Consider the following 26,632-nt stretch of genomic DNA (forward strand, 5'->3'; position numbering starts at 1 on the left):
GAACCATAGACCTTTAGCTTAGTAGCTAAGTATTTGAATCACCATGCCACTAAGACTTCTGCATACAAAGTTAATGTAGTTATTTTTCTCAAGTTTAGAGGCTAGAAGAGGGCTAAAAAGTATATTAGACATTTAATAAAATAGAGGAGAGTAAATAACTGCTGTGCCTGGGTCAAGAAGACCCCATATCAAACCTGTTCTCTGACCAAACTGCAATGCAAACTCAGTGCCTTCGAGTCAGTTCTGACTGATAATCACCCTATAGCACAGAAATTTCCTTGTGCATTTCTGAGAGTGTAATAAATCTTTTCAGGAGTAGACTGCCTTATTTTACTTCCAAAGAGTGACAGTTGGTTTTGAACTGTTGATTTTGCAGTTAGCAACCCAACTTGTAACCCACTACTTTACATGTTCTGTGTTGTTAAATGCTGTCAAGTCAGTTCTGACTGACAGTGACTTTATGTACAACAAAACTAAACACTGCCCAATCACGTGCTAGCCTCACAGTTGTTCTTATGTTTGAGCCTATTGCTAAAGCCACTTTGTCCGTTTTGTTGAGGGACTTCCTCTTTTTCATTGCACCTCTACTTTCCCTAACATGATGTCCTTCTCCAGGGACTGGTCTCTCCTGACATGTTCAAACTGTGTGAGCCCAAGTTTCCCTATCCTTGCCTATAGAAGCATTCTGGATGTACTTCTCAGACATGTGTTGGTTCTTTTGGTAGTCCATGGTGCTTTCAATATTCTTGGCTAGCACTATAATTTAGATGCATCTATTCTTTTTTGCTCTTCCTTATTCAATGTCTTAACTTTCCCATGCATATGAGACATTTGAAAAGAACATAGCTTGTTCAGGCACACTTTAGTCCTCCAAATACCATCCTTGCTTTTCAACATTTTGAAGAGGTATTGTGCAGCAGATTTACCCAATAGTGTGTCTTTTAATCTCTTGACTGCTGCTTCTATGAGCATTTATTTTGGAATCCAAGCAAGACAGACTCTTTGACAACTTCAGTAGTTTCTCGGATGATTATGCTGTTAACTAATGATCCAGTTTTGAGGAATTTGTTTTCTTCCTAATAGTTGTGATTTATACTGAAGACTTCAATCTTTGACCTTCATCTGCAAGTGCTTAAAGTTTTCTTCACCTTCAGCAAGCAAGGTTATCTGCGTATCACAAGTTATTAATGATATTCATAAATACCCAGGTTCTCTGATGATTTTCTCAGTGTACAGATTGAATAAGTATGGTGAGGGTTTACAATCCTGGCACACACCTTTTCTGATTTTAAACCATGCAGTATGCCCTTCTGTTTGTACAACTGTTAATCCATGTATACATTCCTCCTGAGTACAATCAATTGTTCTGGAATTCCTATTCTCAAGGCTATCCAAAGTTTATCATCTACACAGTCAACCCACATATGTTCTATAGAGACCCTTTTATTTAGCATTGAGTAATAAACAGGACAAAGATAGTCATCTTGGATCAGGGAAACTGTCAGCATGTACACAGTACAGAAACTGATACAATCTGCCAAATTATGGCTATGGTTTTTATTGTGTAAGATGGGAGAACAAAAGAAATAAGATTCTGATTGTTAGTAGGTCAGTTCACTCCTGTTTCGGGTGGGCATTTTGTTTACCTGCTTACATAGTGGGTCATATCATAACTGCTTACAGTTAGGTCATATCCTAACTGATAGTTACTAGGATCTTAAAAAAAAACTTTTTTGTATGTATATTGAAAGAAAGTTTTACCAAGAAATGTATATGTGGCTAAGTCCAATCCGGTTCAAGTCTCTGGGTCAAATAGTATCCTGGAAGCTTCTTCTGACTCATGTAGCTTGGGAGCTGATGAACCAGAAAGCAAGAATACGAAACAGGAAGACCACAGTCTGGAGATGCAAAGTCAAATGAATCCAAAGTTGTCAATTTGTTGATGGCTTCTGGAATCAGCACGCAATATTGCAGTAAGTCATGGAACCAGATGCAGGATTCAGATTACCAAGTAGTGACAAACATTCCCACCCTTGACGAGTTATTCCAATTGCTTCAAGGCTAGGGTCTAATCAAGAAGGCGGTACTTTACCACATTTGATGGCTGCTAACGGAGTTGATTGTTATGTTAGATCCTATTATGTCATGAATTACATTGTTAGATAACATCATGGGGTATTACATCCAAACCACTGAGAATCCTGCCCAGTCAAGTTGACATAGAATTTAGCTATCAAACCACATGTAAACTTTCCCCCTCAACTCAATATCATGGGTTTTCCTAAATAATAAAATGGGAACAGAGACATATGTAAACTTTTAAACATTGGCCTTTATATCTACTCTTCTTACAAGACAGAGACTAAAGCTTCAGGTATCTGTCTAGAAAACCTCACTGCCATCGAGTGACCCAGTATGGCAAGGTAGAACTGGCCCTTTGAGTTTCCTAGACTGAGAACTCTACTGCAGAAAAAGTCCTGTCTTTATCCTATGGAGCAGCTGGTGGTTTTAAACTGCTGACCTTGCAGATTGCAGCCTGAAGCATAACCAGTATGCCACCAGGGCTCCTCAGGTAGCTGCAGGCAAGATAATAAGTCACTATTTGAAATTACAACAAATGTGCCCCCCTCCCCCAAAATAAATAAATAAGTAAAGACTTAAAGTGACAAACTTACATATTTAATAAGACACTTTGACCTCTGCTGTAAGCATTGTATATTCAAATGTTCAGGTAACATTTTTTTCATTTTTTATTTATTGTAATGTCAAGTTAACTGATAAATTTTATTTCTAAGTCTATATTTTTAATTGTCTATGATGAATATTAAAAATGATCATTTTTAAATTTTTCCATCTTCATAGCACCAATTTTGCATCTATTTTGTGATACTTGCAACATTCTTAGTCTCATGCCAGCATACTTTTCTTACAAACTGATTATTCCTGTTTTTTGGCCAGATCCATGCCACAGGGTTTTACGTGAAGCATGGGCTCAGTTCTGGATCTATGTTGCTGCTTATTGAAACTGAAGAAAGGCCACAGGTCTTGTACATGAAATTATTTTCAAGAGAAATGGTTTCAGTGATCGTTCTGATCAAGGATGAATTTGCAGCATGTAAATTTTACATTGTGAACACTAGTATGTGTCTGGCACACAGTCTCCAGAGAAGAAATAGCTTACTCACGGAAGATGCATTTCTTAAAGGGTTGTAAGGAGAGACAAGACAGGCTGAAGTGGATGTCTAATTGTGACATTTGTATCCAGCTTTCTAGCACTAAGATGCTGCTATCACCAGGAATCAATAAGCTCTCTCATTCATTACTTAAAAAAACCAAACAAAACCAAAACAATCTCAATCTCCCTTGGCTATTTATTTATTTATTTATTTATTGTTTAATCATTTTATTAGGGGCTCACACGACTCTTATCACAATCCATACAATCCATTGTGTTAAAGCACATTTGCACATTCATTGCCCTCATCATTCTCAAAACATTTGCTCTCCACTTAAGCCGCCGGCATCAGGTCCTCATTTTCCCCTCCCTCTCTGCTCCCCCCTCCCTCATGAACCCTTGATAATTTATAAATTATTATTTTGTCATATCTTGCCCTGTCCGACGTCTCCACCCACTTTTCTGTTGTCCGTCCCCCAAAGAGGAGGTCACATATAGATCCTTGTAATCGGTTCCCTCTTTCCAACCCACTCTCCCTCTACCCTCCCAGTATCGCCACTCACACCACTGGTCCTGAAGGGATCATCCAACCTGGATTACCTGTGTTTCCAGTTCCTATCTGTCTCCCTTGGTTATTTTAATAAAGGTAGCTTACCTGGTGGATGAATGTTTTGGGTCATTCCTGTTCACTAAATTGCCTGATGAAGCCCTGAAGTTCAGGATCATGGTCTCACAGGACACCCAGGTCAATGGGCACAACAGAGTTCACGAAAGCAATGTTTTACATTGGGCTGTGTGTGTGAGGAGGGATTGCCTGATGAATACTAACTTTGAAATGAAGGTGATGTCTTTTACCATCTCCATCTCCACAATATGTAATTTTTCTGTCTAACTGTCTTGAAATATTCTAATGCATATTGATTCTTGAAATATTAATTTTTTCATATAGTAAACATTGCTTTTATGAACTTTGTATGTATAATTATGCCCACATGAAGATAAAAACATTACCAGTTAAACATTGCAGAATAAGGAGAAAAAGTAAAAGGTGAGTTATATATTTCTTTATATAGGAATGATTATGAAGTTGGTGTAAAACCTGGCTGAGTTTTGTTCTTTTGTGCAGAGGGTCACTATGAATTGGAATTGACTCGCTAGCACCTAACACCTCCACCACCAAACAACAGTGATATTTTACACTTTGTTTTTGAGGAAAAGGTCAAAAGCATATACCTGTACATTGGACTGAATAATGAATACCATTAAAATTTTGGGTTTTGATCTGTCTACACATTTGTCAGTGGCTTTGTCTAAAGTAATCTTTACATAGTAAAACTATTGGAATTATCTTACTGTTGTGAAGAGTTCCTTCATATAGCCTTTGCCTTAGTTCTTTGGAAAAACATCTTAATTTTTTCCCTCTACCCCAAGGAGTTATCTTTTCCCTAGTTCCTTACCCTAGAGGGGTTATTTTTTGAAGAAGTTTGTTAACAGTTCTTGGGTAAGCTGTAAACTTTATTTTGATACTTTTTGTCTGAATCTGTGCCGCAGCCAGCCCTATGATTGGTATGCACCTTGCAGGGATTGTTCAAGAGACTGTGCACATAAAGTAATTGTAATCTAGTATGCAAACAATATGGGGGGGGGGTGTCTAAGGACACAGAATGGTCAATTTGCATACCATAGGAATGGATCATGCTTTAAACAGTTCTGTACATAAGCAGCCAATTTCAGAGGATTTAGAGACCAAATCAAGAATAAGAGGAGCAGCAGGGAAAAGCAGAAGTGTGAGAGAAAAACAGATAGCAGCAGCACGACCTCTTAAAGCTTTAACATTGGTCAAGGTTACAACACTGAAGATAGCAACAGTTCTAGGAGGGGTCCGGCACCAGAGCTGCTGGCAACAAATGGCAAAGCCAAAAGGAGCAGATCTAGAGGGAGCCAAGAAGAGCTTCTCTTGAGGGAGTTCAGAGAAGACCTGACTCGAGGGAGCTAAGAGGAGGCCTCTGCTGAAAAGAGGGGCTGAAAACACCATCTTGCCCTGAAGGAGGGATACTTGGTTTGTGGGCTTCCTGTTTCTAATCCTAAATTGTTTCCTAATGCTGACCCAAAGCTGTACCCTGCGGCTTACTTAATAAATTACTAAGTGAAAGGTAATAGTCACCTCTGCACATTTTCATTTCCAAGGACAGTGATATTTGGAAAGCTTCTTTAATTATGGCTCTTAAGTTTTTTTTTTCCTAACAAAAGTTCCTACTGCAGCTATCAGTTTTGTCTTTAGCTCAGAGAAGGAGGCATTTTTTCTTCAAGGCCAGTTCAATTTTACTTCAAGGTTGATTTCTTTTGGAATGTTATATGGAAGAATCCTAGCATCTTTAGTTTCTGGACTTGGGAATTTTATTCTACTAATTTTTTAGAGAACCAAGGTATGATCATAACTTTCTGGTCAGCAGCCTCTGGGGCAGTGCTGGCTAAGCAACCAGTTATGTTTGTGGAAATTTAAAATAGTTGTGCTGTGTCTAAACCATTCCTTTTGTCTCCCTTTGCTGGTGGTTTTTTTCTTTTCTTTCAATCTTCTCCATCCTTTCCTCTGAATCTCAGAGTTATAGGATTATCTGCTTCTTTTGAACTCTTGTGCCTTAGCAGTTGAGAGTCTGGTCAGCCTGTCCTCATAGTTTTCCACCTTGCTGGAAGCCCTAGTTAATCAACTTTTAACTACACTCTTCCTAAGGGCAAAGTGTTCCTCCCTAGGCTTTCCTTAAAATAGTCTCATTACTGGTTTAATGGTCAGCAAGCATAGGGACAGTAACGTAAACATCTCCAACAGTATCTGAATTAATATCAAATTCAAAATGAAGTTAGGGTGACTACTGTCGACTGCAGCCTAATACAAACGGATTGCTCTAGAATTTAAGCATAATACACTTATTATAAGAAAAAGATCCCAAAACTTTAGAAAGGAAATGAAAATTGAGCTAATCTGTGAGGGTTATTACAATCGTTGTGTAAAGGATCAGGTAAAGGATCAGGGAGCATGGTAATTAATAGAATTGAAAAGAGAAGAGACAACAATATAAAAGTAAGTCAAAAAGTATTGTCACTGGGTGGTCTGGTTCATATTCTGAACCAAACCTGTTTAAACATGCTTCTACAATCAATGGATGGCTGCAGACAAGGTCTCACAGTAATACACTTGTCTTAGTCTCGTTTAGGGTACCTTCAAAAGAAGAACCAATGAAAACAATGGCTTCCTAGGAGGTCTGGGCCTTTTAATGTTAAGGCAGAAGTCAGATCGGACAATTATGATGACTTTTTTGGAATCTAAGATAATCTTCATAGAATTTTTTCCAAGGGCACAGAACAAGCTGGAGGCTTAGTAGGAAGAAGTTTCAAGAAAATTGCAAAAAGCATTGGTGAGAAAAAGGCCAGAAAAAGTTACATTGAAGACTCACTTGCTAATTTTTCTTTGTTATCAAGAGATATCTTTGAACAGTTTCATTGGGAGACCTTGCCCTGTCTACCCTAAGCCTTGATTTTATTCCTTGAAGATTGTTTTGTTTCCAGAACGCAAAGAACATTTATTTAGTTTGCATTATTCAAAGTTTATTCTTTTTTAAAAAAAAATTTTTATTGGAAATTAATACATTATCATATCATTCCAGAGTTCAGTCACATCAAGCAGTATTGTACAAGTGCTGCCACAGTCAGTTTCCAAACATTCTTTTCCTTCCTGGATCCCTTAACATCTCCGTTTCACCCCCACTGCTCCACCCCAACGTATTATTCTACTTGCTGTCTCTGTAGGTTCATCAATCCTGGGTTTTGTATACCGAAAAACAGGAAAAATATATAACACATCTTAAAGAGGGTGACTCCAGTGACAAAAAAATCTGAGATACCTGGTAGGGCTTGATCAAGGGCAATGTAACTGAGAGGAATTACTGAAACTCAAATGAAGGCGGAGCATGATAGTGGAACAAGAGGAAAATAAAAGGAAATAGAGGAAAGAACTAGGAGGCAAAGGACATTTATAGAGCTCTAAATATAGGCATGTACATATGTAAACATATATGATGATGGGGAAATAGATCTATGTGCATATATTTATAGGTTTAATATTAAGGCAGCAGATGGACATTGGGCCTCCATCCAAGTACTTCCTCAATGCAAGAATACTTTTATTAAATTGGCATTCCATGATGCACACCTTCCTGACACAATCGCTGAAGACAAATGTGTGCATAAGCAAATGTGGTGAAGAAAGCTGATGGTGCCTGGCTATCAAAAGATAGTGTCTGGGGTCTTAAAGGCTTGAAGGTAAACAAGCAGCCATCTAGCTTAGAAGCAACCAAGCCCACATGGAAGAAGCACACCAGCCTGTGTGACCACGAGGTGTTGAGGGAATCAGGTAGCAGGCATCAAAGAACAAAAAATCATATCATTGTAAATGAGGGGGGAGTGCAGATTGGGGACCCAAAGCCCATCTGTAGGCAACAGGACATCCCCTTACAGAAGGGTCGCGGGGAGGAGACGAGCCAGTCAGGGTGCAGTGTAGCAACAATAAAGCATACAACTTTCCTCTAGTTCTTAAATGCTTCCTCCCCCCACATCCCCACTATCATGATCCCAATCTTACCTTACAAATCTGAGTAGACCAAACGATGTACACTGGTACAGATAGGAACTGGAGACAGGGAATTCAGGACAAATGATCCCTTCAGGACCAATGGTGAGGGTGGTGATATCTGGAGGGTGGAGGGAACGTGGGGTAGAAAGGTGGAACTGATTACAAGGATCTACGTATAACCTCTTCTCTGGGGGATGGACAACAGAAAAGTGAGTGAAGGGAGACGTTGGACAGTGTAAGATATAACAATAATAATTTATAAATTATCAAGGGTTCATGAGGGTGGGGCGAGTGGAGAGGGAGGGGAAAATGAGCTGGTAACAAGGGCTCAGGTAGAAAGCAAATGCTTTGAGAATGATGAGGGCAACAAATGTACAAATGTGCTTGACACAATGGATGTATGCATGGATTATTATAAGAGTTCTACCAGCCCCAATAAAATGAGTTTTTATAAAATCTGAGATAAACCCTCATATGAACACACAAAAAAGTACAGAAAATTTTGAAAATCAGATCAGGTCCAGTGTGCATCAGAGAGGGGGATCAACTGACAAGGTTTTAACTGTGCAATCCCTTTGATCTATACACATCTCTCCAATGCACTTTGTTTAATAACCACTTTCCTCCCATTCCTCAAATTATGGATAGAGGGAGATCTCCGGAGGCTTATTTCTTATGTAGTTCCCACTATATCTTGGGCACCACTGTCATTCACAGCCTTAAGCAAACCAAATTCTCACAATTTAGGCTCTGATACTGATCCCTTCTTTGACTTCAGATTATATGATTTACAATCCTTCAGTGACTGATGATGGTGTGCTTTGTCCATGTGGACCTAGTTGACATCTCATTTAGACGGCTGCTTGTTTGGAGACAAGCCTTTAAGAACCAGACACTATTTTATCTGAAAGCCAGGCACCATATAATTTCTTCACCACATTTTGCACCCATATCTTCTGTGTTTCCTTCCTGAGAGTGAGTATCCAGCAGGGCCATGATGCAAACGTTGATTGTTCTTAAGTTGGATTTAGTTAAGTAGGATTAATAGTTAAATGGATTTATTTAGCTAGGATTTAGTGGGAGCCCAAAACCAATTCCTGAATTTACAGCTTTGGGTTATTTTGTTTGTTTTTAATTTTTATCTTCCTTTGGCTCCCTTTCAAAACGTTCTTGTTAATTTATGGTCTTATCAAACATCCCTGTGGGGCATAATGATCTTCTGTTTTTAATTGTCTTTGATTAGCCCCAGTCACTAATTTTTTGAAGCCTTATTGGGAGAGGGACATTGAGCTACCATAGACTAACTCCATATCACTGTACCAGAATATTTCGCTTGTACAGAATCAATCCTTTCATGGCTGGAAGCTATTTACATAAACAATGGGGGGTAATTGTTAAGTAAATTTACAGTAATAGTCACAGGTTTGCCAGAATGATACATATCTTAATATAGCATATAGGGCATCGATTCAAAGAACATTTAAAAGGAACACGATATAAACCCTCAGAACTTGTGTGCCCAAACTTCTGTCTTGATGTGTTGATGGAAGAGTGCAGAATTCTTTGGGGAAGAGTTAAAGAGATGGAAACATTCTTCAGAAGTGTATAAAGTTAAATGTAAGATATGTTGAAAAACAATTTCCCATTCAGATATTTTATTCAAGGTTTCTGTGGTTTTATAGCAATATTTGTTTACTGTGGTGTGTACAAAGTCATGTAGGTACAAAGGTGACTTTACTATGTTTAAAGAAATTGTAAGCCTTCTAGCCTGTCTAGAATTAACGTTTGGATAACTGTATGCAAATTAACATGTGGAACATCATGGGGAATCAATATGAAATTATACATAGTTGCGGAGAGGATCCGTAAAAGGATTGGAAACCTTTACAAAGTTACTGTTGTTTCAGGCAGGGAGAAGGGTTTAATAGGGCTGACTGTCTGTGGAGCACTTGGAGGTAGGGGTGGGGATAGGACGCTTTGATAGTAATTCAGGAAAGGTTGTTGAGAGCCCTCTTCCTAGAGGTGATGGAGATAGAATGCACAGTGTGACCTAGGAACTGGTTAAATGGAGGCAAGAGGTGGAAACAGCTGAAGATTACTTTTGAAATTTCTTGTCTAAGACCTGGTACTATGTATGTAACATTTGTACTAGCTACTTTAGTTCATTTTGTAGAAGATGTTCCAAATTTATATGCATTTATTTTTATTTATTTTTTTACTCTAACTTCCAGGTGGATCTTTTGCGAGCAGGAGACGTTCCTAAGCCTTTTCCAACACATTATAAAGATTTGTGGGATAACAAACATGTTAAAATGCCTTGTTCAGAACAAAATTTGTACCCTGTGGAAGATGAGGTGAGAACAAAAATGATTCTTATATTCGTCTCTGCAAGATAACTTAGTACTTAACATTTTTACGTCCAATTTTATGATGCAAAAGATCTTGGGAATGATTTCTCATAGGTTTTTCTTTTTCCTAAAAGAATGGTGAGCGAACTGCAGGGAGTCGGTGGGAACTCATTCAGACCTCACTTCTCAACAAATTCATTCGGCCACAAAACCTGAAGGTAAATTATTTTTGCCATGCATTTTTCCTAAACATAGTTTTTTAGGGTACAAAAGAGACCTCAAATCTCAAATAAAATGTACGGAGAACATTCATTAAATCTTAAACAGAACAAAGACAAAACAAAGATATCGTGTGGATTGACACCATTAGAAAGATGTCATACATAGGTCAGTGTAAGACATGAAAAAAAAAAAATATCAATTGTCAAGGGTTCATGGGGGAGGAAGGGCAGGGAAGGAAAAAAAAAGAACTGATACCCTGGGCTCAAGTAGAAAGAGAAAGAAAATATTTTGAAAATGATGATGGCAACATATGCACAATTGTGCTTGACAAAATAGATGTATGTGTGGATTGTGATAAGAGCTGTATGAGCCCCCAATAAAATGATAAAAAAAAAAAAGAGGTCATAACGGCATTTTAGGGTTTGCAGAGATTCAGACTGAAAAAGGACATGGGAGGGCAAAGGAAACTGCCATAGAAGAAGCATGATTGGCAGCAGATTAATACATCACAGTTACAGGTGGGACTGTAGAAGTGGGAACCGGGACCATGAGTGGGACACACAACTTATCTTAGATAAAAAGGCACACAAGATTGGTTAAGAGTCTACCAACCAAGGCTGGGTATGACTCATGATCATGGGACCCTAGCACCCCAATTTCCATTAAAGGCACATCCAGACAAGCCGTAAGGGCTGTGAAGTGTCACCCGCGACTGGCTACGGGAGTGCCAGCAAATTCCGCTCTAGTACACTCTGAAGGTGAATCTAGTCATGGTGCTGGTTAAATGGCCAGAAGAAAAATATGTGGAGGCTGAATTTTTGTGGAGATTCATAGATGGGCTTCCACTGTAACCCCTAGTAAACCCAGGGCTCAGAATTATAAGCTCTAATCCTGTTTCTATATATAGGCCCTATGTTTACTCCTTCAAAGACATTTTTCCTCTGAATAGACTGAGGTAACAGCATTGTTTATTTATTTAAAAAAATTTTAAAAATAATTTTATTGGGGCTGGTACAACTCTTACTACAATCCATCCATCCATCCATTGTGGCAAGCACATTTGTACATTTGTTGCTATCATCATTCTCAAAACATTTGCTTTCTACTTGAGCCCTTGGTATCAGCTCCTCATTTTCCCCCCTCTCTCCCTGCTCCCCCTTCTCTCATGAACCCGTGACAATTTATAAATTATTATTATTTTGTCAACAGCATTGTTTATATTTAAGGTGCTTGCTTCCTGGAGAAACTCGCTTTACAGACATTCTTGGTTTCCATTCCTTCACAAGGTAGTAAGTCAAAGAACTGAGGATTGCAAATGACTTGCCTGGACACTTGCAGAATAATTCAGAAAACTGGAGTAAGGTGTTTATTTCTTGATTCCCATTCCAATTTCTTTCAGTTCAACCCTCTCATTTATTTTTGTTTAAAGTTTATCTTGCTGAAATGCCATTACATGTAAGTCAGGAGCGAATTATGACTTTAGCAATATCTGCCAAAAGCGAGCCTCTTAAATATACATTAAGCATTCAATTTATGTTTGTTGCTCTTAATTTTGCTTTTAGTTGCTTAATAATTTATTAATCTTTAGTTTTGGCAATACTTTTTTAAATAAAAAATATGAGGCTAAGGCTATCCATTAAATTGTTTTTCTTTCTTTTTCAAACCAATGACTTTACATTATTTCTTGTGAACCTCTTGATGCAAAAGCATAAAACCAAGGAAGAAACCAGTTATTTTCCATTACAAGTTCAATTGACCAATCTTAAACCCAGCATGACAGACCACTAATGAACCTGTGCGTGTGCCATCACGAGTGGGCACCTTACAGACCCAGTGTGGTTTTTCTCCAGTGTCTTCTCTTAGCGTTATACTCACTTTTATTGCTAGTTTACATTTGAATCCATTGGGAATAGGCCATTTCTGCTTTTTTTTCTTGGCCAGGAATCTCTTGGTCCTGAAAGTCTTATGAGAAGACATTGTAAAGATAGAAAAGAACCACCCTCAGGATGGCGGAGAAATGGAGAGAAGGCCTATATTATTTTTTTAGTATCTAAAATGTGAATTGATAGTTTTATCTTTCATATTGTAACCGGATCAAGTGTCCAGCCACATGCTGGTACAGTCAATCACAGAGGCAGGGTGATGAAAGTCAGCGTGCATTTATTAGTACATCAGAAGGTCAGTGGGATAATATCTCCAGACTGCCTTGCTTTTCTTCAAGGGTTTTATACTTTATTAAGTACCACACATTTGCCTTGTCACAGTCTTTCTCAGAGTCTAATTTCCTTCCCATTCAGAAGTACAGTTCAAATTTTCTCTGGTTGTCCAAATACCGTATATACTCGAGTATAAGCCGACTCAAATATCAGGTGAGGCACCTAATTTTACCACAAAAACTGCATTAAAAATGTGCTGAAAAACTCAGCTTATACACAAGTATATATGGTATTTGCTGTGTTACATTCCTCTCTTTGGAGCATGAAGGCTTTCCTACCTGGGAATACAATCTGCATCAAAAGGTACCTATAGGGTCAAATCAACTCAGTGGCAGTTTGAGTTACAGTGTTTGTACAAGTGTATCATTTTTTATTTTTTCTGGTCTTAATCGTGATGTACAATCATTGATGTGTGCTCATTATCACAGTGAACATAATTTTCTTTCTTTCTTTTTAACTCATTTTATTGGGGGCTCTTATAGCTCTTACAAAATTCCATACATCACTTGCATCAAGCATATTTGTACATATGTTGCTATTATAATTTTTAATAATTTGTGTTCTGAATTCCCTTTTTGGAGCAATTCTTTATAACTATTGATGCAAACCCCAAAATAATATGCTGAGAAACATTTTGAAAATACATATAAAGAAATAAATATTTAAATACTTTAAATCTGTAATTTAATATAATATTATTGAATTAGTAACTCATTACTAATTATGAACTGTTGGGTGCAAAGATGTTATCTATCTATCATCTAACTATCTATCTATCTATCTATTTATCTATCTATCTAATCTAATATATACATCAGCTTTCAAATAGATTCTACTCTGATCTAGACCAGTGGTTCTCAACCTTCCTAATGCTGCGACCCTTTGACCCTTTAGTACCATTCCTCATGTTGTGGTAACCCCCATATGTGGGCCTATCTGCATGTGGGTGGACCCACCTGGAGACAGATAGAGGAGTGGTGTCTTGGTTCCTAAGACCATTGGAAAGGTGACCTGTGTGAAAGGGTCATTTGACCCCCAAAGGGGTCGTGTCCCCCCCGGTTGAGAACCACTGATCTAGACTGTTTGGATGTTGACATACTTATGTTATTGTGATGCCAACACATTGTGACCCTACTTGACATAGTAGAACTGCCACTTAACCATTTTTTCACCACGGTTCCTTGACATACCTGTTCTGCATTGTGTGTTATGATGGCTCAGTCTTTTCACCATTTTTATCTATTTAAGAACCTAGTTTTTATTTCTGTACTGTGTGTTGGCATTTAACCATTGTTTTCCAAAACCCCAATTATAAATTCATAAATGCAAACAGACCACCTCAAAACACTTCCTTTATTTGAGAGATACTCTTTTAAGACCCTTATAGCCTTGTAAACAGGGCTTATTTTAAACAAGTTTTGTATGGTTTTCTGCAAACATAAACCGAAGAATGGTTCTAAATTCTATTTATACCTTACCTCAAGCTATCCATAGAAGCCCATGATTACTTTAGGAAAGTGTAACTTCTGTATCTGAATTTCCCTTTCTTGCTTACCACACGTGCCCAAATATAAGCCAACCTGAATTATCAGCCAAGGCACCTAATTTTACCACAAACATTGTATTAAAAATGTGCTGAAAAACTTGGCGTATACACAAATATATATGGCATTTAATGGTAGATTGAGAATTCCCTCCAGATTATCTTTTATTTGTCTATGATACTAGCTAACTTTGCTGAGAGAGGGAGAGGAAAACGTTAAATCTTTGTTACTGAATATAATGGGTTTTGACTGCTTATATGGCATCTGTTAGAATAAAATTAGTTAAACTACTTCAAATTTCAAGAAAGGAATGATATCCTTTAAGTTGATTTAAAGTTATGTATCTATAAATGATTCTTCTGATAAGTTGTACAGTGGGCTTCTTTGTGCTTTAATTGTACTTATGAGTCTTTTAATAGTTGATAGCTAAAAATACGTAATAGCACAGTGCTTTTAATGAGAAGAGACCTGATAAGTTAGAAACTTGAAGACTGAAGTAAAAATAATATTAGTTAGGAGTTAATGACAGTCATAAAACCCTGTTTAAAAATTAGAGGGCAAATACTATTTAAAATGTCTTTGTCTTATCAGGTTTGAAGAATTTTTACATATAAGAATCTTTATAAGAGCTTTTTTCTTTTAACTTAAACTGATTTTATTTATAATATTCTCTTATACAGAATGTCTTGATTCAAAAATAAAAAATAAAAAGATTGTATTTATTAGTTTTATTACCAGTAGATTTTTTAGTTGTGTTTTAAATTATTAGTTTGATACTATTTTAGGTATATTGTATGATGAAGCAAATACGTAATTATGTCATTACCTTTAAGAGCTTCTTTTTAACTGTGTTGTTGGAGGAGTTTCGACAGTGTACTTTTACTCGTGATGTCACCTAAAGATTCCTCTGCTCCTTTTTAGACAGTCCCTTTTTTGTACGTGGTGCTACTGTTGATTTGCTTTTTTCACTATAGATATAATTTGTATTTTACATTAGCAGAGTAATACAGTATGTATCCTGTTGTACTATATTACTGCTGTTTGGATTTTCTCACTCAGAATGAAGAGTTTTGAGATTCCTCTCTGTATCAGTAGTCCATTACTTTTTATTAGTGAATAGTAAATATTCTAGTATTTGCATTGTTTATCCATTCACCTGGGAATGGACTTTGCTATTTAATATTTGGTGAGAGGATATAATCCTGTCGCATGCCTTTCCTGATTTTAAACCATGCAGTATTCCAGTGTTAATGGTTGTGAATTGTTTATTGATGATACTTTTATATGTTACTTATAAAAATAGCTGATATTAAAGGGGAAAGACTCATGCTTTAATGTTTCCCAATCCTTTTTTTTATTATTACCCTCCTCTACAGTACCTTTGTAGATATTTTTCTAATTTTCTCCTTATCCCCATGAAGTTTCAGTGCTACAAATACACTATGCATTTGTATAAGAAGGGCTTCAGAAAGTTCACTGAAAAATGGAGTGGGAAGATAATGAAGTTTCTCTGTGAAAATTTTGAACCCACCTTGCTTTTAGTAATGTCCCTTCGGAGAACATTGTACTAAGTTTTGTTTTTGTTTTTATTCCCTAAAGATCCTATTTTTGCCTGATTGAAGTAATATATCATTCCTGTACAGAATGCATATGCATGCTGTAGTACAATTATGTTTTCCCCATTGACTTTTCTAATCTCATTTTCTTAAGCAAATAAACGAATGTGCATTTTACATCTTCATAATCGCACACAAGGAGTAGCTCACTGTGGGAAGCAGCTTGTCTCGCCCTCAGAAATGTAGTACATACTTGTCTCTATCATGAGATTTTATTTATGCTTTTTCCATAGGATGCTATACTGAAATACAATGTGGCATATTCTAAGAAATGGGACTTTACGGCCTTGGTTGATTTCTGGGATAAGGTAAGGTATGCTTACTTCCTTTTATTTTTAACATTATTTTATTAGGGACTCATACCACTCTTATCACAATCCACACATACATCAATTGTGTGAAGCACATTTGTACATTTATTGCCCGCTTATTTCCTTAAGAAAATAATTCCAAACTATGAGAAGGTTTGAAAAAATAGCTATTATTCTTTCACACTTATACAACTAATCCACTTTTGTTTTTATGAATTTCATGTTATATGCATGTTTTAAGTAGATTTAATTAAGAATTAATTATGGTTTATCCTCTCATACTGTGCATTTTTTGTTGTATTATGTACCATTATCAACATCTGCATATTAAACTACATAAATAGATTTTGAGAACTTGACAATTCTCATTCTAAACATCTTGAGATCCAATTTTACTCTGACCTACGTTACACCGTAGTAATAGGTTTGGGAGCCATTAATAGGAGCCATTGAGTTGATCCTGACTAATAGTGACCATATATAACAAAGTAGAACTACTCCATAGGGTTTCTTAGGGTGTAATATTTATAGGAACAATCAGATTGTCAGGTCTTTTCTTCCATAGAGCTCCTGACAGTTTTGGAACTGCTAAAAATAATAGTAAAAAATAAATAGATGTCAGTTGAAATGAAAAAAGAACTACCCTAGAACCAGCAGTTACTTTCTCTTGTTTGGTCAACAATATGTGCTTATCAGAGTTCATTTCTGGGTGCAATATAAGAGTGTACCCTGTGATACATGCCCCTTTGCTCTGCTGGTCTAAAAAACATAACCAGAAACTAGCATATTCTGGTCCAGGGCCCCTGCTGCTGTTCTGCAGTTTTTATTTTAAAAAGCCCTAATCTGGCATGTTCATGCCTAGAGCTGTGGAGCCATTAAATGTGTGCTCTAAGCCATCTCTTTGGGCCTAGAGTCAAGGAGCCCACAAATTTGTGGTTCACAGAGCTGATTTATGGTTCCTATAGCTGAGGAGCCCACAAATTTGTGGTTGCCAGAGCTGAGGAGCATGGCCACGGTGCCACTGTCAAAACTGGTTCTATTCTGCCTGTTTGTGCCAGATCTTAGGGCCCCATGAATTTTAGTGCTACAGTCACTGAGCCACTTTCAAAAGTGACCCTGGACTGGTAGTTTGGGCCAAAAATATCCCACAAATTTATGTACCCCATTGCTCCACCACTTGAAAATGTAACTTCTAAACCAGTCCTGGGCACTGATAACCTCCACCAGCTCTGCACTTGCTAATAAGCAGGGCCCTGTAGTTACTGCCTGGCATGTCAGTATTTTCCAAGACCTCCTTTGCACACGGTGCCATTTAAAACTGAGGTTGATTCAGTTCCACCTCAAAATGTCCCTGTCCTGTTATTGTTCAGCTTACCAAGCTGTTTTTTGTTTCTTCTTCAGCGCTACTGGACTCCAGATTTTTCCTTTGTGTCTGTTTCATAACATCTTTGTTAAAGAGGACTTGCAAAATATGTCTGCCCGAGTCACCTTGTTTACTAAAGTCATCATCATAGTATTTAATATTCTTGAGCCACCCTTTGTAATCATCTCTTCATCTTTTCTGTTATAATTTCTTCTTTTTGCTATTTTATTAAAAAAAAAAAGTTTCAGGGTCTCGTCTGACATCCATTTTGTTCTTTTCTTTTTTTGCTGTGAGCAACACTTTTGGGTCTTCTTAGCACTTCTAAGCCAGCTTCTTGAGACCTGGGCACTGGTAGCTTCCACCAGCTCTACCCTTGCCAATGCCAAGAAATTTGGAAGGTTGCTACTGAGGAGTCCGGTGGTATAGTGGTTGTGTGCTGGACTGCTTATTTCAAGGTCAGCAGTTAGAAACTTACCAGCCACTCCATGGGAGAAAAATGGGTCTTTTTACTCCCGGAGAGAGTAATAGGTCCAGAAACTCACAAGGACAGTTTGACCGTGTCCTGTAAGGTTGCTATAGTCAGCATTGACTTAATGGCAGTGAGTTTAAAACCACCCCCAAATTGTTTTTTTAACTTGGCCAATTAACTGTAAGAGATTCTTATTCATGTTTATTCTAAAAATAGGTGACCCAACAGAATAGTTATTTAATAATATGCTTATAGAACATGCACATAAAATTTTGCTAAAGGTAATTCAAGAACAGTTGTAGCAGTATATTGCTAGAGAATTGCCAGAAATTTAACCTGTATTGATGAGATGTCATAGAATAGTGGTTATCATTCCTGCTATCAGATGGCTCTTGGCTGAAATCAAAGAATACCAGAAAGATGTTTACCTGTTTTTTATTGGCGATGCAAAGTTTTTTTTTTTACTGTGCATCATTACAGGGTACAGGGTATGGACAGCATTGTAAAGAATGGGAAACATAATTGTGCTCATGTGGAATCTACACATAGACCAAGAGGTGCTTACTCAGATAGGTCAAGGGAATACTTCCTGGTTTAAAATCAGGAAAGGTGTACATGAGGGTTGTATTCTTTCCTCATACTAATTTAATCTGAAAGCTAAGCAGATCAGCTGAGAAATTGATCTATATGATGTGGCATCTTGTTTGGAGGAAGGTGAATTAACAATTTGCACTATGTAGATGGCACAACCGTGCTGTTTCAGAACTGTTTAAGCAGGACTTGAAGTACTTACTGATGAAGATTATGGATTATAGCAAAAATGGTTATGGACAAATCTAGAGAGGATTGGCTTATCAATGTATGCAAAACACACAACAGCAGTGAGGGACAATTATTATTATAATTACTAGCGTTCAAAGAAATTCTCCATTTTAGTGTAGTATGAGTAATTTGAGTTTTCAACCTAGGTGGTGTTTGAAGGCAGTCATAAAGTAAATAATGTAGACCTTGGCCTGTGTCAGGAGACTTTGAACACTTTGACAGTGAAACATTCTGTTGGTTAAAATGCCTTTGTCACCATGCTGTGAAATAAGGAGTCTTTCCCCCACTTCATTACAATGCTCAGATATGATCTTGTTTTTCTTTTAGCTGGGGACCTTGTCAGAATCATCCCTGTAAGAGTAATATACAGTACATTTTGATATGTTTAATGTAGATCATAAATATAAAGTGATTATCACAGTGACCTCAGAAATATATAAACTTAGATGGAGGCTGTGTAAAGAAAGATTATTTTCACTGTTTCATATTTTTGTTTAATAAAATTATGTATGGATTTGTAGCAGTCCTTTCTGATTTACTCTATCATCCCTTAGTCTTACTGGTTCTCCTTTGTAGGTAACGTTACTTTACTAGAGGTGTTGTAAGGAATCTCTCTTTGTCTTTAGTTCTGGTAAGTTTGATCATTATTCTAATGATTTTATTTTGTGGCTTGTCACAGTTGGGGTTCCTTGAGATTCATAAATGTGTATCTTCTTATCTTCTTGATATTATATGAATTTTCTTCTAACCAATCTTCAACCATATTTCTCTCTCTCAGAATTCTGATAATTTATCAAATAGTTTTCTTGATGTTGCCCCACATATTTTTAGGGTTTCTTCTTTTTTGTGTTTTCCCCTAATCAATTAATATTAAGAGATTTTTTTCTTTACTTTGGCTGTTTTCCCCCTCATCAATTGAGTTTTACTCTTTTATCTTTCCAACATGTTACTCTATTTCTGAAGTTTTGACATTGTATTCGCTACTTCTATTTGTTGTTCTGTACAGTTTCTAAAACTATTTTTCAGATTTTTTTCTTGTATTTGTATTTTTCTGAATTGTTCTGGAATTTTGTCTGAGGTTTCTTTGATTTCTTACTTAAATTACTAAAAGGGTGTAAATAGAAATCTTCTGAGCCCCCTTTCAAGTAATTCCAACAGTATTTCCTCCTCCAGAGATTTCCTGGCCCTGTGTTTCGGTGGCTTTGGCCATCTTATATGTCTGCGTGACAGCCATAAGATGCTGTCTGCTGCCCTTATGACATTATTATGTTACTGTAGTGATTTGAGTATATGCTAGTTTTCTTCATCCTGTTTTTTTTGTTTATTTTCTGTGTATCCAGGCAAAAGGGCAGGCATGCTATTCTTACGCTAGTTTGGCAGCTGTTGGACACTCACCGTATGTCTCTGGGTGGATTTTTAAGCAGGGGACAGTATGAGCGTGAGTCTCTGATTGCAGGTTATTAGAGCAGCTGAGGTAAGTGTGGGTAGGTGTTGACAGCTATGTGTCACTGATGCAGGTGTTGCTGCTGGGGCAGGTGGTGCCCCTTGCACAGAGGATGAATAGGAAAGCAGCTGTGGTGGGTATAGCTCAAAAGAGTCAGCTGAGTATGGGGGACAGTAGAGTAAAAGAAGAAGAAGGGGAGAGTAAGAAAAAGGGAGGTAAAAACAACAACAAACGTGGCACTGTATTGGCACAGGTGAAATTTACCAAACACGGCTGTAATGGAGTCACATTGTTTCTCAGGAGCATACATTGTACTGAACTTGAAAGTTGGTGTATTCAAAAAAGAGACGGAGATAGCAAGACCCCCAAGAAAAAAACAGAAGATGGGGGAATTGGAACGAATTAAAAAGAAAGGGAAAATGAAATTTAAAAAGAAAATTTAAATGGTACAGTAATGGTACAGTGTTAGACACAAAACGTGGCTGCAACAGGAACACAGAGCACTTACATAAGGATTGAGATGGCCATTGACTGTGGAAGCAGGGTGGTGGCATTGAAAACAAATAAAACCCCTAAATTGCTCAGTACTTGTGAATGTGGGGCCATCAACCAGGCTTGCACTGGGAACAAATGCTGGCTCTGCTGGGGAATGTACTACCAACCAATGAGGTGTATAGTCAGGCACTGCTAATGGAGGAGGTTTTGCGGGTGCAGGGTTGCCCACTCTGCCAGATTTAAATGTGGGCTAGAGAATAGAAAGATAAAATGAGGAGTGAGGATGGGGAAGAATGCAGATAAAAAGCAAGATATGACAAAATACCAATTTATAAACTATCAAGGGCTCATGTGGGAGGGGGGAGCGGGGAGGGAGGGGAAAAATGAGGACCTAATGTCGGGGGTTTAAATGGAGAGAAAATGTTTTGAGAAATGATGTACAAATATGCTTTACACAATTGATGTGTGTATGGATTGGGATAACAGTTGTATGAGCCCCTAATAAAATGTTTAAAAAAAAAAAAGATACAGAAGAAAGGTGGGGAAAGCACGGTATAGGCACATGCATTACGGCCAAACATGGCTGTAGTAGGGGTCGTGGAGTACATGAATGTGAGAGCACACTGCTGTCTGTATTGGTTGTGGGGTAGGTGCTGCTCTCTGTCTAGATGGGAGCAGGTGAGTGGGAGTAGGATTAAAGAGGTGGGGGCAGTAAGGTAGAAAAGCAGTGAAAGGAGAAGATCTCAGAAGGGAAAAGGAGAGGGAAAAAAGTTTTAAAAGCTCAGTGCTGGACACCAAACACCGTTATGTCAAAAACACAATGCGCATTTTGAGGGAACATGCATCTCTAATTGGCCAGGGTTGTAGGCAGGCCCTTCTAATTGGGGAGATGACTGGGGAGAAATCAGGGCATCTCCAGGGATAAAAAGGAAAATGTGAGAGAAGGAAAACGAATGTGGGAGGGGCAGGGAGAAGGAAGAATAAAAACGTATAGAGAAAAAGGGCTGGGGTAGGGTGGATAGGAGGGCGGGTAGGGGACATGTCTGCTCACTGGGAGTTTGTGCAAGGCAAGTAGAGAGAATATACCTTTTCTGACTGATGTGACCTTGGACAGATATCTGATCCTTGCATTGATTGAAATAATTCCAAAATTTTCTTGCTGGGCCAGTCGGCAGTTAGTTCTCCTTATGCCTCCTTACTTGTTATTTTTGTTCATTCCTTTTCTTCTTTTCATTGTTTTATTTACTTCTTTATCCTTTCCTTTTGAAGTTTTAGGTTATAGGGTTGTCATTTTTACCCCCTTTACTTACTTTCTTAAATCTTTATTTTAAAGAATCCGCATACTTATTTTTGTAGCATGCCATCTATATTTCCAGTGAAGCACAATATATGATCTTTATTGCACCTTAGATCTTGTGCATTTTTTGTCTTTTTGATGTTTGTGAAAAGACTGAACATGTTGTTTCATGAGCTTTGTCCTTTGACTTGTCAGAGAGCAACATTTCCAGCCTCTCTCCTTTAGGTGAGAGTGTAAATCTTATCAGTAATGAACTTGCATTCTTCCTATGCTATAATTTAAAAAGCAAAGTTGGGGCTGTATCACGTGTCAAAGTATACAAATTCAGTGGTCTTTTCCTTCTCAGATCTTGTTTGTTTTTTTAAATTTAAAAATCGTTACAGCATAATTCATTGTTCCAGAGATTGAGTCACATACCTTTTTTTTTTTTAAGAGACCAACTTTTTTGCTAACCAAGGGTTCTCCCTACTTAGGGGGGGCCGAGTCACATACTTTTGTTCCTTTGTATAACTAATCACTTTTTGAATGTAGTGTATTATAAGGTGATACCTTGAATAAGGACTATCTTTCCCAATTACTTGGTGCCGAGAGCCAAAAAACAGACCAGGAGTCACTCTGGGAGATGTGGATTTATTGTTTAGGAGAAGGTTACTTATGGAGGTGCAGTATTACTCATCAACCTGAGCAAAAATGATTACACATTGATCTGCTAACCCCAAGGCCAGCAGTTTGAAACCACTAGCCAAGATGTAAAGAGTTATAGTCTTGGAAACCCACAGAGGCAGTTTGATCCTGTTCTGGAGGGTCGCTTTGAGTTGGAATTAACTTGATGGCAGTGAGTTTTTTTTTCAAGGTAGTAAAGGGAAGGGTCCTCATGAAGAGCAGCTGTGCACATAGATCTATTTCCCCAGCCTCATATGTAAATATACTTACATATGTACATGCCTTTATTTAGACCTTTATAAATGCCCTTTGCCTCCTAGCTCTTCCTCTGTTTCCTTTGTCCCACTATCATGCTCAGCCTTCATTTGGATTTCAGTAATTCCTCTCAGTTACATTACCCTTGATGACACCCTACCAGGCCTCCTACACCTTCCTCACCACCGATTTGGATCACTTGTTGTTGCCTTGTCCATGGGTTTGTTAACACTCACTTCCTTTCCCCCTACCTCCCTCTCTCCCATGTCCCCCCGGAACTGTTGGTCCCGTTGTTTTCTCCATATTGTTCACCAAGCCTATCTTATTTAGACAGACCTGCGAAGATAATAACATGCACAAAAACAAGACAGAGCAAAACCAAGCAATCAAAGAAAAGAAAAGAAAACAAAACATCAACAAAAAGCCAATGACAAAGCAAAAAAAAAGACAACAACAACAAAAAAGAAAAGCTTATAGTTAGTGCAAGGACTATTTGTTGGCCTTTAGGAGTGTTTTCCTGTCGAGTCTGGTGGGGAATAGGGCTTTTTTTCACGGGCCCCTCTCTGCATTGTAGATTGTCTGTTTTCCTGGTGACATATGTTACTGGCCCAAGGTGTAGGACAGCACTCAGGGTACTAGTTGACAGATTGCTTTTAAACTGACCTGTGCTCCTTCTGATTGGTAGTTTTTAACTTGTTAAGTGCTATCGAATTGGTTCCAACTCATAACGACCTTATGTACAACAGAACAGAACACAACACTGCTCCATCCTCAGAATTGTTTTTATGTTTGAGCCCATTGTTGAATCCACTGTATGAATCCATCTTGTTGAGGGCCTTTGTCTTTTTCATTGTTCCACTACTTTACAAAGTATGATATCCTTCTCCAGGAACTGGTCTCTCCTGGCAACATGTCTAAAATCCAGGAGATGAAGTCTAATCATCTTTATTACATCTAAGGAGCATTCTGGCTGTACTTCTTCCAAGATGGCTGTATTTGTTCTTTTATCAGCCCATGGTTTTTCCATTATTCTTTGCCAGCATCTCAATTCAAATGCATGGATTCTTCTTGAATCTTTCCTTATTTATTGTCCAACTTTCACATGCATATGGCATGGATGAGATACACCTTAGTCTTCAAAGCCATATCCTTGTTTTTCACCACTTTAAAGAGGTTTTGCGCAACACATTTATCCACTGCAATGAGTTGTTTGGCCTCTTGGCTGCTATTCCATGGGCATTGACAGTGGATCCAAGCAAGACAAAATCCATGACAACTTCATTCTTTTCTGTTTATCTTGTTGTTACCTGTTGGTCCAGTTGTGAAGATTTTTGCTTTCTTCATATTGAATTATCCTCCATATTGAAGCTACAATCCTTGATGCTCATCAGCAAGCACTTCAAGTCCTCGCATTCAGCACACAAGGTTATGTCATCTATATATTGCAGGGTGTTAATAAGCTTTCCTCCAATCTTGATTCAGCATTCTTCTTTTTATAATCTAGCTTCTCTATTTGCTTGGCATACAGATTGACTAAATATAGTGAACAGATACAACCCTGATGCCCACCTTTCCTGATATTAAATCATGCAGTATTCCCTTGTTCTGTTTGCACAACTGCCTCTTGATCCATGAACAAGTTCAATCTGAGCACAATGAAATGTTCTGGAATTCCCATTCTTCTCAAGTCTATCCAGAGTGTGTTATGATCCACACAGTTTAATGCCTTGGTATAATCATTAAACCACAAGTAAACATCTTTCTGGTATTCTTTGCTTTCAGCCGAGACCCATCTTGCCACCTGCAATATCGTTTGTTCCATGGCCTCGTCTGAATCTGGCCTGAACCCTGTTAATGTACTGCTGCAACCATTGTTAAAGGAGCTTCAGTAAAATTTTACTTGTATGTGAAATCAATGATTTATTCCATAATTTGAGCGTTGTACTGGGTGGCTTTCCTTTGGAATAGATATAAATATGGATCTCTTCCAGTCAATTGGCCAAGTAGCTGTCTTCCAAATCTCCTGGCATATTCAAGTGAGTGCTTTTAGTGCATGCATTTGTTCAAATATTTTAATTGGTATTCCATTGATTCCTAGAGCTTTGGTTTTGGTAAATTCTTTTAGCACAGCTTGAACTTCTTCAATACCATTGGTTTTTGTTCATAGACTAACTTCTGAGTCTTCAGAGCTTAGAATTTTAAAGTGACCTTGTTGTATTTTACGTAAGGAGTCTATAGCAAATGCCTAATCAAATGATAGTAGCCTTGACTGTCTCTTGTCGAGTACAGCCAATATCTTTATTGCTCCACCTTTTGAACCTCTTCACTTGAATGGAGTTCATTGGAATTTAAACTTTTTGGAATTCTTGCCTTGGGGACTCACAGTTTATGGAATCAATAAGGTTTGCATTACTTTATCGCTCTATTTGATGTAATTAATGAGAACTCTAGAAGCTAAAGTCATCGTAGTCATTAAAATTTTTAAATTGATTGTAACTTTTGGATCTACATTGAAATATATAGCATCTTTCCATGCTCCAGTTTAAGTAGTGTGTGATTTTAGATTGGGGTACATACCAAGGGTTTTATATTTATGATTTCTTTTAGATAGTGACATATTACCCTAGAGTTAATTGCATCATTGGAACTTGGTACCTTGCTCTCTAGACTTTCTAAATTGTTATGGAGAATCAGTTCTACTGTAGCCTTGAATGCACAATATCACTAATGAAATTATACTCATTATTGTGTATTAACTGATGTTGCAAACACTGGGTTGTAGTTATGTAGGTGAAGGTATAAGAAGCTTTAGGTACTCAAAACTGAAAATCCATTTAGTAGAACTTCCCACATGTTCTAATAATGAAATTAAGCTCGTATTTTATGGTTTTCTACTCCAATTTTTCATTTATTGATTTTAGAGTTCAGTAGCAATGAAAACCATTCCTTTTAAATGTTGCTTCCACTTTGATTTAATAATATAATAATATAATTTGTTAGAGGGGTACTTCTATACTTTATTCTGATTTGTCTATATTAACTGGTTTTTGGTTTGTTAGTTTTTTATTTTACTTATATAATCTGTCAAGCTGCTAAATTAATTTACATTTCATTCCTGATAAATCAATTTATATTTATTCTTTTTTCCCCACAGCTATCTATAATTTGTTATTATTATCTTTAATCATTTTGTTGGGGGCTCCTACAATTCTTATCACAATTCATACATTGTGTTAAGCACATTTGTGCATTTGTTGCCATCATAATTTTCAAAACATTTTCTTTCTAATTGAGCCCTTGATATTATTATTTCGTCATATCTTACACTGTCTGACATCTCCCTTCACCCACTTTTCTGTTGTCCATCCCCCAGGGAGGAGGTTATATATAGATCCCTGTAATCTGTTCCCCCTTTCTACTATATTTATTCTTATATTCCTACTCATTAAAGATAAAGTCTGTATTCCATTTGAATAAGCTTCTAACATTTTAATCTATATACATATCTCATTTAATTCTGAAGATAAAAATAAGTATAAACAGGATGTTAGGTCTGTTTTTCTAATTTATATACTGTTTCTACATATAGCCCATATAAACAAGCAATAAACTAATTCAGTTGAACAGACTAAATAGCTCCATATCCTCTTGATGTAAGAAGTTGAGCCATTATTCTTTTTTTTTTTTTAACATTTTATTAGGGGCTCATACAACTCTTATCCCAATCCATACACACATCAATTGTGTAAAGCGCATTTGTACATC

The 26,632-nt window shown here is 37.4% G+C and overlaps 1 protein-coding gene across 2 annotated transcripts in view; it reads left to right on the forward strand.

Annotated features, from left to right (window-relative positions):
- PARG (poly(ADP-ribose) glycohydrolase) overlaps positions 1–26,632 on the forward strand; it is a 164,577-nt gene that overhangs the window by 16,258 nt on the left and 121,687 nt on the right. For both annotated transcript variants that reach the window (XM_045283673.1, XM_004716237.3), the window contains exons 5-7: positions 10,034–10,156; positions 10,285–10,368; positions 15,982–16,056. In XM_045283673.1, the coding sequence (XP_045139608.1) occupies positions 10,034–10,156; positions 10,285–10,368; positions 15,982–16,056 (282 nt within the window). The remainder of the gene's footprint in view (positions 1–10,033; positions 10,157–10,284; positions 10,369–15,981; positions 16,057–26,632) is intronic.

This window comes from Echinops telfairi, unplaced genomic scaffold (genome assembly GCF_000313985.2).
Source record: "Echinops telfairi isolate 266 unplaced genomic scaffold, ASM31398v2 ScPeMD7_7465;HRSCAF=8503, whole genome shotgun sequence".
NCBI classification, from domain to species: Eukaryota; Metazoa; Chordata; class Mammalia; order Afrosoricida; family Tenrecidae; genus Echinops; species Echinops telfairi.